The following is a 17,424-nucleotide window of genomic DNA, read 5'->3' as shown; positions in this document are numbered from 1 at the left end:
GTACCAAAATCAACTTGATTTGATTTTGATGTTTGCAGGGAAACAGAAGGAATCTTTGGTACTTGGGTAGTGGTTGTTCAAGACACATGACTGGTGATTCTACCCTGCTCGCAGAGTTTAAAGAGAGAGCTGGCCCAAGTATTACTTTTGGAGATGACAGCAATGGTTATACTGTGGGATATGGCTTGATTTCAAAGGACAATATCATCATTGAGGAGGTTGCCTTAGTGGATGGTCTCAAACACAATCTGTTGAGTATCAGCCAGCTTTGTGATAAAGGCAATTCAGTAACCTTTAACAAAGAAGCCTGTGTTGTGACTAATAATCAAAGCAACAAAGTGGTTCTCACTGGTGTGAGAAGAGGAAATGTATACCTAGCTGATTTCAACTCAACTAAAGCAGAATCTGTAACTTGTCTTCTCAGTAAAGCAAGTCAAGATGAAAGTTGGCTATGGCACAAGAAGCTATCCCATTTAAACTTCAAGACTATGAATGAGCTGGTAAAGAAAGAACTAGTAAGAGGAATTCCTCTAGTGAAGTTTACAAAGGATGGACTGTGTGATGCCTGCCAAAAAGGGAAGCAGATCAAAGCATCATTCAGGAAGAAACTTGATTCAGCAATTGAAGAGCCTTTACAACTGCTTCACATGGATTTGTTTGGACCAGTCAATGTATTGTCAATATCAAGGAAAAGATTTTGCCTAGTAATTGTAGATGATTTCTCAAAGTTCTCTTGGACATATTTCCTAAAGTCTAAAGATGAGGCTAGTGAAATCATCATCAATCACATAAGGCAAGTTAACAATCATCCTGATTTCAAAGTTAGAAGAATCAGGAGTGACAATGGAACTGAGTTCAAGAACTATGTCATGAGAGCATTTTGTGAGGAAAATGGGATCTTGCATGAGTTTTCAGCAGCAAGGACTCCATAACAGAATGAAGTAGTGGAAAGAAAGAACAGATCACTTATTGAAGCTGCAAGGACAATGCTTGAAGAATCTAAACTTCCAACATATTTCTGGGCTGAAGCTGTAAATACTGCATGCTACACTCAGAATATTTCTCTCATTAATCAAGCAAGATGCATGACTCCCTATCAATTTTTCAAGAATAAGAAGCCAACTCTAAACTTTCTTCATGTCTTTGGCTGCAAATGCTATATCCTGAGAAATCAAACTGATCAACATGGGAAGTTTGATGCTAAAGCAGATGAAGGAATTTTTGTTGGATATGTTGTTGGTAAAGCATATAGAGTCTACAATCTAAGAACCAACATTGTTGTGGAATCTATACATGTTGTATTTGATGATAAAAAGATTGAAGGACTGGAAGATGGAGATTACCATGAGAGCCTCAAATTCGACAATGTTGAGATGGTTAGTGATGAAAGTGATGATGAGAGTGATCAAGAAACAGTGTCTAAGGATAATGCAGACAAATCTACCACCAATGAAGCACAAAACTCAACATCCATCGAGTTGCATAATGCTTCATCCGTCGGAAGGCAATCTGTGTTATTTGTCGGAAGGCAACCTGCCTCATCCATCGATACTCAAAATTCACCATCCATCGGGTTATCAAAAGGAGCAGGAGGTCAAGACAGATCACCTACAGAAAATTCTCCTTTCTCAAATCAAAGATCCACAAACTCAGGGGGAGTTTCTAGCAATCAAAACTCAATCACACATCAAGACAATCATGAGGCCTCTTCATCTAGAGCTAATCTACCTCAACAAAGGAAATGGACAAAAGATCACCCCTTTGAGCTTATCATTGGTGATGTTTCTACTAGAGTTCAAACAAGAAGAGCAACTCATGAAGAATGTCTATACAGCAGCTTTCTGTCAAAGGAAGAACCAAAGAAGGTAGAAGAAGCTTTGTTGGATCCTGATTGGATTTTAGCTATGCAGGAGGAGCTGAACCAATTTGAAAGGAATAATGTATGAAAGCTGGTACCCAAGCCTAAAGGAAAGAATCCAATAGACACCAAATGGGTATTTAGAAACAAGATGGATGAAAATGGCATAGTAGTCAGGAACAAAGCTAGATTGGTTGCTAAGGGCTATTGTCAGCAAGAGGGAATAGATTTTGATGAAACTTTTGCTCCTGTTACAAGACTTGAATCCATCAGAATCTTCTTAGCCTATGCAGCCCATGCCAATTTCAAAGTCTATCAAATGGATGTCAAAAGTGCCTTTCTAAATGGAGATTTGGGGGAAGAAGTGTATGTTAGTCAACCTCCTGGTTTTGAAGATCCAAATTTTCCAGAATATGTTTATTATCTTCTGAAAGCACTTTATGGATTGAAGCAAGCACCTAGGGCCTGGTATGACACTTTATCAAAGTTCCTTTTGGAAAATCATTTCACAAGAGGTACTGTAGATAAAACTTTATTTTTCAGAAATGTTAATGGCTCTAGTATACTTGTTCAAATATATGTAGATGATATTATTTTTGGCTCTACAGATGGGAAACTTTGCAAAAAGTTTACCAAATTGATGCAAAGTAAGTATGAAATGAGTATGATGGTAGAACTAACTTACTTTCTTCGTTTACAAGTTAAGCAAATTAGTGATGGAATATTCATTAGTCAAACTAAATATATTTTTGATCTTTTAAAGAAGTTTGATCTAATGGATTGCACATCTGCAAAAACTCCCATGGCCACTGCAACTAAGCTTGAATTAAACACTACTGAAAAGTCTGTGGATATTTCAAGTTATAGAGGCATGGTTGGCTCACTTCTGTACTTAACAGCTAGTAGGCCAGATATAATATTTGCTACATGTTTATGTGCTAGATTTCAGGCTGATCCTAGAGAATCTCACTTGATAGCCATTAAGAGAATTTTCAGATATCTCAAGGGAACACCAAAACTTGGCATTTGGTACCCTAGAGATTCTGGTTTTGATCTAATTGGTTATTCAGATGCAGATTATGCTGGTTGTAGAATTGATAGAAAAAGCACAACAGGAACTTGTCAATTTCTAGGAAACAAGCTTGTGTCCTGGTTCAGTAAAAAGCAAAATTCAGTTTCTACTTCTACAGCTGAAGCTGAATATATTGCTGCTGGCAGTTGCTGTGCACAGATTTTATGGATGAAAAATCAATTGCTAGACTATGGTTTGCAAGTTGAGAGGATTCCTATTTTCTGTGATAACACAAGTGCAATTGCCATCACTGAAAATCCAGTGCAACATTCAAGGACAAAGCACATAGACATCAAGTACCATTTCATAAGGGAACATGTGATGAATGGTACTGTGGAATTATATTTTGTTCCCAGTGAGAAGCAACTTGCAGATATCTTTACCAAGCCACTGGATGAATCAACCTTTTTAAGGTTGGTAAGTGAGTTAGGTATGCTTAATTACTCTTAAATTTATCTGAGTTATTTTGCAAGTTGTAATGCAGCCATAAATTTAATTGATCTTTAAATCTTGGATGAAATTTTTGGCTAAGTCAAAATTTGCATCTCGAAGGATGACCCTTATCCTTCGAGTTTAGTCATCCGTCGATATACTACTTGCTAATAAAAGTCAATTATTTTTCTGGAATACTTTATTTCTCGACGGATATCAGTTTATCCTCATCCGTCGAATTTTCTAAATCTCAGCCGTTAATTCCCTGAACATTATCCATCGAGTATACTTACAGTTTGTAAGCATTACACGACAGATAATGGGTGGAATTTTTACAGTTAATTTTTAAACGGCTATTTTAGGAAATTTCGATTGGTTAATTTACTTTTCTTTATTATTTTTGTCAGTTATTTTTGAGATAGTACACAAGCTTATTTTATTCCAATTATTTTCTTTTATCATTCTCAAATTCAACTGCTTTTATCTCATTCTCTCTCAAGCAAATATTCTCTTTCTCTTCAAGCTTTCTTTCTCTAACAATGGCCCATGTAGTAAAGATTATGTCTCAAACTGGGTTCATTTATGAGAAGAACTGTAACACCCCCAAATCCGGGGTCGGGGATCCGGGTCGTCACGAGTTCCATTTCCCTTAATAACACCCAATCTTAATAAACAATCAACTACTCTGTACTGTGACCACACAATAAACACACACACCACAAGTTATAGTCTCAGAGATGAATATCCAAAAATAACACGAGTCATTTTATTCCAAAATTCTATGCCATTACACCTTAAAAGGGTTTCTGAATAGATTTACATTTCTTTGCCATTATTACATTTAATAAAGATACATAAGTCTGGTACATCAAAAGTTGAAATCCTAGCCTATTGGTAGTTCCTACCTCAGCTACAGCGACATCAACGCCTATAGGAAACTGCGGAACGTTTCCTATCCGCTCGCGAATTGGGAGCTTGGTCCTGTTCATCTTTTCTATCTGTTGTTGTGTGATGAAAGAAGAAAGCAAGGGTGAGCAACAAGCCCACCAAAATAATATGTATAATGATTAACAATATATAAGCATTCTCATAGTACTCATGAAAGTCTTGGTCAAGAAGAAATGAACCAAGCTGATATCTTAACGCGACCAAGTCGCAAAATATTCAGTATATGTACATATATACTTTTCACAATCTTTGAAATCCTCTGACATGTATAATATACACAGAGTTCCAGTTTATAACTGTATAAAAATATCGTTGCAAGGTGATCTCATATATCCAACCTCGTCTCAACGTTTTTCTAAAAATCTTTGTCATGCATAAGATAATCATTAACTAGATATAAGTTTAAAAGATGAAGTTACAAGATACTCCAATATCACTACTAGAAAATCAGCATTAGACATCGCACATTAGACATCAGTCAGAAATGTCACTGATGTTAAAAACGTTTTTTACATCACATAAAAAATAAGTGATGTCTTTTTAGTATGTTTACATCAACTTTTCAGTATAGCGATGTCTAAGTTGTTCTTTTAAAAACTACATTACATCAGTTAACATATAAACCGATGTCCAATTCACTTTTAACATCGGTTGACATATAAACCGATGTCTAAGCTCAATTTTAAAAAATTAGAGCCCGCTGCTTCTCCCTTTTGTTCCCCGCCCTTAGCCAAATATTTTCCTTTCCCCCCTTAGTATATTTCCCCTCCCGCATATCACTCATTCACTATAATAAGATTATAACATAAAATTAAAAATAAATCAAAATCAAAACAAAAACAAAAATTACAAAACAAAACGGGTTTTGCATTTTCAGACAAAACACTCACCTCATTCCCCCTTTCTCTCGACTGCTCATAGCTAAACCTAGAACTCTCAAATGTATTCAATTTCCGATTAGACTTTCAATCTCCAATTAAAGCTCTCAATTTCTTCAACTCATCTCTTACTTTCAAATGTTCTTTTTTCTCATTTGTTTCAATTTTTGTGACAGATTCGAAGATTAAGGAGTGAAGTGTGTTCATTGAAGTTTAAGGTGAGGAGTAGAGTTTGTTGGAGCTTAAATCTTGGAGCTAAGGGTTTGTTAAAGCTTAAAGCTCGGAGCTTGGAGTTAAGTTGGATTTTGGGCTTCGGAGTTAGTTTTTTGGGATTTTGGAGATTACTTTGTTTGGTATATTCTTCTTTACATATCTATTTATATTTGTTTGGGCTGCATGTATACATTTGTGTAGTTGTATGTATGCATGTGAAATTGAAATGTGTAGTTGTTGCATGTGTAGTTGTATGTGTAGTTATTTGTCTAAAACTGTTTGCAAATTGTCCTCTTAGAAATTTTTGTATTTTTTTATATTTTATAGACCCTGTGAAGTTAAAATACGAATTTACATGTAATAACAAGTGCTTGTATATATTTGTGTTTGTGTAGTTTGTAAATATATGTGTGTTTGGGGCTTGTCGTTGTAAATAGCATGGTTTATGAGTGAATATAGGAATTTTATATTGATTATACTAGGTAGTAAATGTACTATAGTATATAGTAAATTAATATGTTATTTGACAATCAGGTAGTTTGAGAATAGCATGGACAAATCTTGGATTTTCAAAGATAGAGACACACTTGACTATGAAATCGGGGTTGAAGAGTTTTTGATATTTGCCGAGGAAAATGCTAGTGATCCTAAAAGAATCCCCTGCCCCTGTAAAAGATGTGCTAACTTCAAAAAATTTGCAGTTAAGATTATCAGGGGACATTTATATGAAAATGGTTTTAGTCTGGGGTACCTTGATTGGATTTGGCATACACAAGGGTCTGCAAGTAGGTCATCAGTTAATAGAAATGCTCCGACCCCTGCATCTACGCCTACCCCTGCACCTACGTCTGCCCGCGCACCGATACCTTCCCCTGGCCTTGCATCAGAAATAGTCAATGTTTGTGATGCTGCATATAATTCGAGTGAGTACAATAATTAGTCATATCAGTTTAGGAGATTTGTGGCTGATGCTGAACAACCTTTGTATGAGGGTAGTGAATGTACCAAGTTGAAGTCAATACTAAAATTGCACAATTGGAAATCTAGGTTCGGAATTAGTGATAGTGCCTTTAACGATTTGCTGTCTACCGTTGGCTCTCTCCTTCCTAAGGACAATGTGATGCCACCTAATGCATATGAAGCCAAGAAAACCTTATCTGACTTGGGCCTAGAATACATAAAATATCACTCATATCCAAACAATTGCATACTGTATCGGGGGGTAAACGTTGATGCTTCCGAGTATCCTAAGTGTCGTTTATCTCGCTGGAAGTTAGGAAAGGATGGTAAAATAAGGATTAATGTTCCTGCTAAAGTAATGTGGTATTTTCCAATTATACCGAGATTCAAACGGATATTTAAATCTCCTTCTACATCTGAACTAATGACCTGGCACTCAAACCAGCGAATAGAAGACGGAAAGATGCGGCATCCAGCCGACTCTCCTTCTTGGAGAAATATCGACTATAGGTGGCCTGCCTTCGGTAGTGATGCACGAAATATTTGTTTGGCGTTGTCTGCAGATGGTATAAACCCACATACTAACGGTCTAACCAATAGATACTCTTGTTGGCCAATAGTATTAGTGACTTATAATCTTCCTCCGTGGTTATGTATGAAGAGGAAATTTATGATGCTAACAATTTTAGTTTCCGGTCCACATGAGCCTGGCAATGACGTTGACGTATATTTACAGCCTTTAATCGATGATTTAAAGAAGTTGTGGGAAGAAGGTGAACCAAATGTTTATGATGCATACACCAAGTCATATTTCACTTTAAAAGCAATTTTATTGTGGACAATAAATGACTTTCCTGCATATGGAAATCTGTCCGGACACGTTAATAAAGGTTATATGTGTTGTCCAGTATGCGCTGATGATATAGTTGCCAAGTATTTAAGCCATAGCAGGAAGATGTGTTACCAAGGCCATCGGCGTTACTTGGCTAGGAATCATCCATATAGGAAGCAAAATGCCGCTTTTAATGGACAACAAGAATTAGGGCAGGCACGTCAACCTCTCTCTGGAGAAGAGGTTTTATTGCAGCAAGATAAAATTAAATTTCAGTTTGGGAAGGAAGTAAGGAAGTCAAAGAAGGTTGATTGTCCATGGAAGAAAAAGTCGGTTTTTTTCGAATTAGAATATTGAAAGTTTCACCATGTCCGTCATTGTTTAGATGTCATGCACGTCGAGAAGAACGTGTGTGATAGCTTGATCGGCACACTACTAAATATGAAATCTAAGTCTAAAGATAGTGAAGCTTCTCGTCTTGACATGATTGACATGGGGGTTAGGGCTGATCTAGCTCCACAAAAAGGAGAAAAAAAAACCTACTTACCCCCTTCGATTTTTAATTTGTCCAAGGCAGAAAAAAAGAAAATGTTGTCATCGTTAATGCACATGAAACTTCCTTATGGACACGCATCAAACATTAAAAACTGTGTTTCCATGGAAGAATTAAAGATGTTTGGGATGAAGTCCCACGACTGCCACATCTTACTCCAACAACTGCTTCCTATTGCAATTCGTGCGGTACTTCCAAAAAAAGTCAGGGTCACCATAATTAGGTTGTGTTTCTTTTTTAATGCTTTGTGCAGCAAAGTTGTAGACGTATCGAAACTAGATAAATTGCAATCAGATGTAATAGTAACTTTGTGTGAGTTGGAAAAAATCTTTCTTGCATCATTTTTTGATATAATGTTACATCTCATAGTGCACTTGGTTCGGGAATTATGGTTATGTGGGCTGGTATTTTATAGATGGATGTATGCATTTAAGAGGTTTAATAAGGTGTTGAAGAGTTACGTACGCAACCGTTATTACCCCGAAGGCTGTATAGCTGAATGCTATCTGGGAGAAGAATCAGTAGAATTCTGCCAAGAGTTTGTCAAGCAAGCTTGCACCACTGCTGGTCTTCGTAAAGATGAAGGCAAGTTAAGTGGTCCATTATCTGTTGTGACAATGAAATCAATCGATGAAAAAGAGCGGGATGAAGCTCATTTACATGTTCTTCTAAACAACATTGAAGTACAACCATATATTTCGTAAGAATTTATTAATTTTGTGGCTGTTCAATTAATATATAAATTATATATTTACTGGCTAGTTAATGATTATATAATTTCTGTTAGAATGCATAAGGAGTATCTAGAGGGAATCCATCAAGAAAAAAAGAAAAGTGTTCATTGGCTCTTGAGAGAGCACAATCACCTTTTTGCCGATTGGTTTCTAGAAAAAGTTAGTATTTTTTTAGTTTCATTTGTGCCTAATTTATTTGCTCTGTAGTAATATGGAATTTAGAAGTATTTTGTTTCTGAAAATGTGTAGGTTAGTAGGGAAATGGAGGAGAATCCTGGAGGAGTTTCAGAGACAATAAGATGGATAGCCGGAAAACCATCATTTTCAGTTTTAACTTACGAAGCTTATCTAGTAGACGGGGTCCGATACTTTACAAAAGAGCGAGACGGTGTGAGGGTTGTTCAAAACAGCGGAGTGTCTTTAGTTGCTAAAACTGTCCAAGTGTCTAGCGCTAAAGATTTGAACCCTGTAGAAAGTGACTTGACATTTTACGGTGTTATCTTAGAAATATGGGAGCTAGATTATCATGCATTCAAAGCCCCGTTATTTTTATGTAATTGGGCAGATAATGACAAGGGAATTAAGGTGGATGATCTTGGGTTCACACTTGTCGATCTAAGTCGACAAGGCCACAAGAGAGATAAATATGTGTCTATGGATCAAGTAAAGCAAGTTTATTATATTGAAGATCTGGTGGATGCCAAGTGGTCCGTTGTATTAACCTCTACAACTTGAGACTACTAAGATGTGTATAACGACGATGATTTAGGAGACACAACCATGGAAAATCCCCCATTCTGCTGCCAAATTCCTATATGTGATGTCCGTAAAGATGTTGTAAAAAATATTAGAGAAAATATTAAGGGCACTTGGGTTAAGAAGTGACAATATTATTTGCAGTCATGTATCTCCTTTTTTGTAACTGTTTAGCATTGTTTATGCCTAATGATATTATTTGAATTTTCGTATGTTTATGACTGTTTATGAATGTATATAGTCATCGTGTCTGACTGTTTATAACTGTTTATAACTGTTTATGTATGCATACTTCACTAGTTTAGTTATGACTGTCTATAACTATTTATATATGCTTGTGACTAATGAAATATATGTTTCATTTTCAGATTGAAAAAGATAAATGGCAAATAAAAAACAAATATCTAAAGTACAAGACAAGTCAGATGAGGAGGTGGATAAAAGCTTGGAGCCGGAAACAGAACCTCAAGATGAAAATGTGGATTCTATGGAAGACACGAAGGCAATAGTCACTACTTCCGAAACTACAAAGAAAAGGTATGGATCTGCCCGAGGGGTTTCCGCTATGCACAAAGTGGTGGTGAGGAAGGCGCAGGGAAAGAAAACAAAGGTATCGTGCAATGCACATGGAGTTCCAGTCGGGAATGCAAGGCACAGTCTACAGTCCTACACCGGAATGTTAGCTAGGATGATGATTCCGATTGATTATCCTAACTGGTCAAAGGTACCCGATGAACTAAAGGAGAAAATATGGATCGATGTGAAGGTATATAAATAAGAAATTTCTTATGCACTTTGTAAATTTTGCATTTTCTTGTACTCATGTAGAGCATAACATTGGTTTCAGGAGACATTTAAAGTCCCCAAGCAACTTCAGAAGGGGCTGATCAGGTCTGCAGGAGCAAAGTGGAGAAATTTTAAAGCAAATTTAACAAGGGATTATGTTAAGCCGTATCTTGGACAGAAGAAGAAACTACGAAAGCCTCCAGTGAAGTATGCTTTTGTTGGTAAGGAGGCTTGGAAAAATCTTGTTGCTGAAAGGACTACCTCGACATGGAAGGTATACGCGAAAGAGATCGATCGTGTGTTTATATCTGTGTTTTATTTATGTTGTGAACTGATATTTTTATGTATTACAAATATTTTAGGAAAAATAGCATGTTAATATTATTTAAAATGTTTGTTGTAGTCACTTAGTGAAAAACAAATGGAGCGGGTGAGCAATCGAAAATATCCTCACCGCACATCTAGAAAGGGTTATGTTGGATTGTTAGAAGAAGAGGTAACCTCTGTTTAAGCATTGAACTTAAATAGTTGCATTCTACATATATTGTTGTTTTAATATTTTTTGATTTTAATCAGCAAAAGAAAGAACCTTGGCTCTCGATGAAGAACCTGATCGGGCTCTTATGTGGCACAAGGCTCGTAAGGGAAAACTTGATGATGAGGAGGTTGATCCAGAGCTAGCTGAAATAGGGAAAAGAATTGTGAGTATTTAACAAGCAACGTTAATTTTTTTAATGCAATTCAATTCAGTTCTAATTTTATTATTTTTATGAGGAGGTTCATTCAGTTTTGATTTATATGTTAACATTCTCATGACAGGAGAATTTACTGGAGCTGTAAAGTAAGGGGGAATTCATTCCTTCTGGGAGTCAAGATGTGTTAACTACGGCCTTGCAAACTCCCGAACATTCGGGGAGGGTTCGAGGAGTTGGAGGCTTTATTAGCCCATCAATTTTCTTTAATTTACCAAATGGAAAAAGAAGTAGAATAACCAAAGCTGAGCTATTGGCCCGGGATTGTGAGAGGGATGCAGAGTTGGAGAAGGCCAAGCAAGAGATGGCAAAGGAAATGGAGAAGACAAGGTAGGAGTTGGCTGAACTGAAGGGCTTACTCAGTAAAGCAAATATTTCATCTCCTCTGGTTTCGGAAAAAGCAAGTTGTGATGCTCAAATAGTTGATGATCAAATGGATCCTTTTCCATCAGAGAACAAGGTAAAATAACAAGCACATTTATTTAATTTAGCTCGACATTATTCAAGCATTCGTCATAGTTACTCGTTAAATATATATATGTGTGTAGGCTGGTCCACGAAAATGTGAGTTGGCTGTGGGCACAATAGAAAATAAGGTGGCATTTGGCTTGTTGTTTGACGATGATGACATGAACAAATATATTCACGGATTGTCAATGCAGCCTGGTTGTGCTCGTGTCTCAGTGGATGGGCCAATCCAAGGACAAGCCAAGATTCCTGTTCCGGTAGTCGGTGAGATTGAAACAGTAGAGCAGGCTGTTGGCTCCTACGTCTCATGGCCCCGCGACTTAATCATATTCCCAGATGCCCCTGCTACCGCGGTATATATTTTTACATCTATGTTTTATTGGATCTCGCACTATTATATTAACTCTATATTTGTTTTAATAAATTTGATAATATTTTCAGAAAAGTAAAAGGAAAGGGAAGGATCCTTTAACTGATTTGCATAAGGTTCAGTCCTTATTCGAGAATATGGAAATCAATAAAAATGTTCCGAAGCGCTTTCGATTGTTGTATAAACATGCAACGACATTCATGAAGTCCACTGGAAACTCCATTCAAATCCTGTGCGATGCGGAGGTGTTTGGTGTTGAGAAAAGAATTTTCATTTTGCATGAAAACATAATTGCTTTGCTTGAGTTTAAAATGATTGGCCAAGCAGCAATTTCTGCATACATGGTGTGAGTAGTATAAATTTTTTAATTATTGTCTTGTCTTCTTGTTGATAATTTCTGCATTTATATTCTTGTTTTTTTTATAATTTCATTTTATTTGCAATGCAGATACTTGCATTGCATGGTTTGTGAAAATGAAAATTTGGAGCAATTTGCTTTCTGTGATCCCGGAGTCTCGTTTACCTTGAACAACAATTTTGAAGATAATTTGGTTAGTCGATTTAAAGAGGGTAATCCTGATCGTCTCTTTTTTATGCCACATAATAGCAAGTAAGTACATAAAAAATGTCTTCAGATTTATTATAAATCGCTTTATTTATTTATTTATAAGCATGAAATTCAAAATGATATGATTCTGATATTAATTCTGTTTATTATAAATATTTATAAAAAATAGCTGCCATTGGATATTGGTTGTGATTTGGGCGGGCGAGGTTTTCATACTCAATCCTCTGCCTCGTTCAACTACCTATCCCGAGTTGGAAAAAGCAATATCAAGGTATTTGCATTTAATTTCGAGTGATTATTTTCATTATTGAGATATCAATCAATTTGTGTTATTGATACTGCTAAGATGACAGGGCTGTGATTGCGTTCAATATTTAGGCCGGAAGGGGAAATAAAGCACCGACTATCAGATATGTTACCGTAAGAACCAGGGGCATTAATTTACTTATTAGTCAGAGTTTTTTCGGTTAGATAGGGGCATTAATTTACTTATTAATTGGTCTGAGTTTTTTGAATTAAATAGGGATGCCCCAAACAGCCCGGTGGAATTGAATGCGGCTATGTTGTTATGTGGTATATGAAAGAAATTGCCATAGATAATGAAATGACATTTATCAAAAAGGTATATTTTTTTGCTTAATTCATTCTTGATATAACTGGTGTACATATAATTTGTGGTAGAATTCATTGTTACTAATTCCTGTGTGTTACACTTTTCAGTGGTCGAAAAAGAATCGAAAGGTGACTGTTGCCAAGGCTGAGCTGGACGAGGTTCGATGTGAGACTCTTAGCCATATCGAGTCCTTCTTATAAAAAGGCCTAATCTGCAGCTCCTTTATGTAGACTGAATTTGTAAGAATTTGTAAGAGCTACTAGTGGTTTTTGTTGATAAATATAATGGGGGAACTTTAGTTGGTAAATTTCTGTTTGGGATGAACTATGTAAATGATCGATGGTGGATGTCTAGTACTTGCTATTGCAGTTATGTAGTTTGTTTGGATTATGAAGTTTGGTTGGTGGTGGATATATGTACGTAAATGGTATAATCTATGGTAAATTAATGAATGTATGTTTATTTTTGCGTTTGTTTTGGTTTGGTTAGTTTTGGAATGGTAAAATGGCAGTTGGTATGTTTTTGGATGACTCTTGTTTGGGTGTTGGGCATTTGATTGAAACAGGGGATTCATGAATATAAAAAATAAACAAACATCACTTCATGAACAAAATAACTGATGTAAAATGTAGTCAAATAAGATATTTCATTCAATAAACTGATGTCATAAGCAGGCACATATATCAGCTCACAAGAAATGACTGATGTAAAATAATATAATAGATATCACATTTTAAAAGAACTGATGTTAAACACACACAAAGACATCAGTTCCATTAAAAAAAGAAAGGTACGACATTGCTTCTGATAAAAGACTGATGTAATATGTTAAGTTACACATCAGTTTAACAAGTTTTTCGATGTTAATGTATCATATTGCTTTATATGTGATAAGTTTAAAATGATATACATGACATATGAATGAATAACTGAAACCATAGTGAAGGTATACATTGAAGAAAAATACATCACATTGTTAAGAAAAACGATGTCTAAACTGTGTATAGACATCGGCAAATAAGCGATGTGTAATGCACCTACCTTTCTCATCGCATGCAAAGATATCGCTTGGATTTTAAATAGACATCGGCTAATAAGCGATGTCTATCGACAAATTTCTAGTAGTGTATACTTATATCTTTTCCGAATACTACTTGAACTACCACCATTCAAGTTATAATTAGTTTCAAAAGTTCATCACACTGATGAGACTACAAGATAAGACTTGAATAGATTCAATCTTTGAAATATCATTATAAATAATGAAGTTACGAGATACTTCATTAAGTCCTGATATATATATACACACCTATATATATAAACATTTTATACACTCCTTGAAAACCTCTGTTATGAAAATTATAAACAGAGTTGCAATATCCAATGAATTTGGAAAGGAGAAAACCTTGGCATAAACCTGATATCTTGCTGATCAGGAAAAGTTACCAATAAGTAACCTTTTCTACTAGTAGATGGATGAATCCCCCACCGGTCATCACCCTGGCCACATAAGGACCTTGTGCTGGACCGTCGTCCGGCCTCTTACGCGTTGATGGACTGCCACCCAGCCACTTACACTTTGATAGACCGTACCCCGGCCTGTCGCTTATGCCGACTCAATTAGATGGACTTACTTCCCGAACGTTGGGCAAGTAATCAAATTGTTTTCTCAAAACAGCAACCACGTTGCGAATGTAAAATACACCACAGAGCCGGATGCCCCAGGTTTTGAGCGAGTATTTAAATCCCCTTCGAAAGGAAGATCTTAAATTTGAAAATGAGTTTTGGGATCCGCCCTAACTTTTAAAAATCATTTTGAAGACTCGAAAACATTTTTAAGAATGTTTGGAGTAATGCTGATTTAATAAAATAAATCAGTCCCAATATATTAGAAAATATCTGAATATTATTATTTAAATAATATTCCCATAAAGAATAATCTTTATAAAAATAATTGAAGTAGAAGTTTTAAAACTCATACTTGAAATGAATATTAATAACCAAAGATATACTTATACGAAAGTATGATCTTTATTTGAATAATCGAAAATAAGTTTGATTATCGAAATATTATTCTTTAATAAAATAAAGAATATTATTTAGTAAAGAAGCGGAGTCATAAGTCCTCGAATGAATATTCAAAATAATATTCATTAAATAAAATAAGAGGAGTCATAATTCCTCGAATGAATATTCAAAATAATATTTATTAAATAAAATAAGTGGAGTCACAAGTCCTCGAATGAATATTCCAAATAATATTCATTAAATAAAATGAGCGGAGTCATAAGTCCTCGAATGAATATTCCAAATAATATTCATTAATAAAGTTATCGAATAAAACTTATTCGATTAATAGTTTTGAAAACTATATCTATACATATATATAAATATATATATATATATATATATTATACTCGGGAACATCGACTCCCGGTTTAGAAAAATGTTCACCTTTGGGTCCCCTATACTAAGGGTAAACGCCACTACTGCTTATCTCTAACATAGGTATTATGCAACTAATAAGCATTTGAACCAACAGATATATAAATCAAGAATACGAAACAGGCATGCATATATACCATATCACATGCTACAATATATCGCAAGAATTTGCTAATAACAAATATGCATTTATCACAAGATCATGCATATACACATATACATCACAACAACAGTTATACGGGTAGAAAACTTGCCTGAGCGACTGGGGGTTATAAATGGCTTGGGGCGAGTCTGGTAACCTATAAACAACATATAAGTTGGAATTAAACCAAAGTCACTTGTAAATCTATACTTTAACCAAATTAGACTCTAACGCTCGCTTTGCGCTTACTGATTCTCTTAAGTCGCTCGAGTACCCTCGGCTCCACCATTTTTAATAAATTAACCATTAAGGTTTTTAAGGCGATTCTTTCGCGAGTACCTTATCAAATTCCTAATACACTTTACATAAATGTTTCATACCCCAATTAGTCATTTAAGGTCCTTAACCAAGGTTTCAAAATAAGGCAAGGGGTAATGGTTCGGTCGCGAAACGCCGTTACTTAAAACGGTCGTTTCTCCTAAACCGTACATCGGATTCAAACGAACCACATATCAAAACGAAGCTCGTAACATGAACTATCTAATCATGGCAATGGTAAAAACCTAACAGGGAGTTCTCGGGTCCTGATGTTAAGAGCAAAAACAGTCTAAAGTAAATCGGACATTACGACAGCTATGTTTACGCGATTTCCCAAATTTTTACCATTCCAAATCATATCAATCCAACTATCAATCAAAAACAACTCAAGATACACATCAATGCTAATGATTTCAGTCATAATAAGCTCAAGGATCTCAATCCAATCATATATTATAACATCTCCAAATTTAACTAAACTACTTAACAATTAAGCTCGAATCATGCTTATCATTCAAATTACTACTCATCCATCCAAACCATCTCCAAACTTCAACATTCAAACTTATTACTAAAGGGTGTGAAGATTTATACCTTTCTTGGAGGGTGAAAAGTTACTAGGAAGCCTTATGGAGCCTCCTACAAGCTTGATCTTTCCAAAGAAATCAAGAACACAAAGTTAGGCTTTAAAGTTTCTAAAAGTCCGATTGAAAGCACTGTAAAAATGAGGGTCTTACCATGCTTATTTAGACGAGACTTGTGAACAAGAGTTGTAGGTCATGTCAATACCTTTCCAACGAGCTATAGAACACAATATTTGAGTGAGTATTGAAGGAGATATGGCAGTTTGAAGTTGCTGTGTTTATTTTGGCCGAGAGCTTGATGAAGAAAAGGGAAGAGCTTTTGTGTTTTTTGTGATTTGTTTTGATTTGCCTTGGTTGGTTGACTTTTGTTTTGTTTTAATCATTTTTAACCATGAAAAATTGTGTGGTTATAAATCAACCACACTTCTTTCCCTTATGTCATGCTTTGGTCATCATGTGATGTCACCCTCCACACTTGTCCTCTTCTTGTTGGTTTGATGACATCATCATCCCTAACCTCCTTGATTAACTCTTAATTGCTTGCTTAATGACCGCTGATCTGTTATACGGTTCGCTTAACTTTCGTTTTCGTTTATCGTTTGAGGGATCATACCCGGGATCTTATTACTTAGGTTTCTTTAACCTTTCTCAATACATTATATTTCTTTCATGATCCTCTCTTTTAATCCTTGAATTTAAATCCTTTTTATTATGTTACCTTATACTCAATTCTTTTTGTATCTGGTAGATTTTCGGGAAAAAATCAAAGTGTTCGAATTTGGATTCCGACGATCTTTACATACACTTATTTATCATATAGAGTACTAATAATATCCCAGAAGATCAATAAAAGAGCCCCTACATAGTGTGGCATGAAAAGTTTTCTTATTCAGCATAATCAGCAAAACACTATTCATAAGGGTTTCAAAAATTCCAAAAATTGGGGTTATTACAAGAACAATTTCACTGCATTGGTCAATAAGGGTATTCAGCAATCAGTGGACTATCACAAGATGGTGGACTTTGTGAAGAACTGCAAGCTAAATTACGCCATGCTGGAATCACCCACAATCTTCTGTGAAGTTGTTGAAGAAATGTGGACCACTGCAATCTAGAACTCTGCTGACAAGACCATCACTCTA

General features: G+C 35.6%; 1 protein-coding gene across 1 annotated transcript; it reads left to right on the top strand.

Moving 5' to 3' along the window:
- The first annotated feature begins 5,951 nt into the window (after window positions 1-5,951).
- On the top strand, window positions 5,952-7,550 carry LOC141680179 (uncharacterized). Its single transcript, XM_074486475.1, has 2 exons — window positions 5,952-6,328; window positions 6,449-7,550. Exons 1-2 carry the CDS (start codon window positions 5,952-5,954, stop codon window positions 7,548-7,550), a joined length of 1,479 nt encoding a protein of 492 aa, XP_074342576.1.
- The last annotated feature ends 9,874 nt before the right edge of the window (window positions 7,551-17,424 follow it).

The sequence above is a fragment of the Apium graveolens genome, chromosome 8 (assembly GCF_009905375.1).
Source record: "Apium graveolens cultivar Ventura chromosome 8, ASM990537v1, whole genome shotgun sequence".
Lineage (NCBI taxonomy): Eukaryota > Viridiplantae > Streptophyta > Magnoliopsida > Apiales > Apiaceae > Apium > Apium graveolens.
This window is presented reverse-complemented; position numbering and strand designations above follow the sequence as displayed.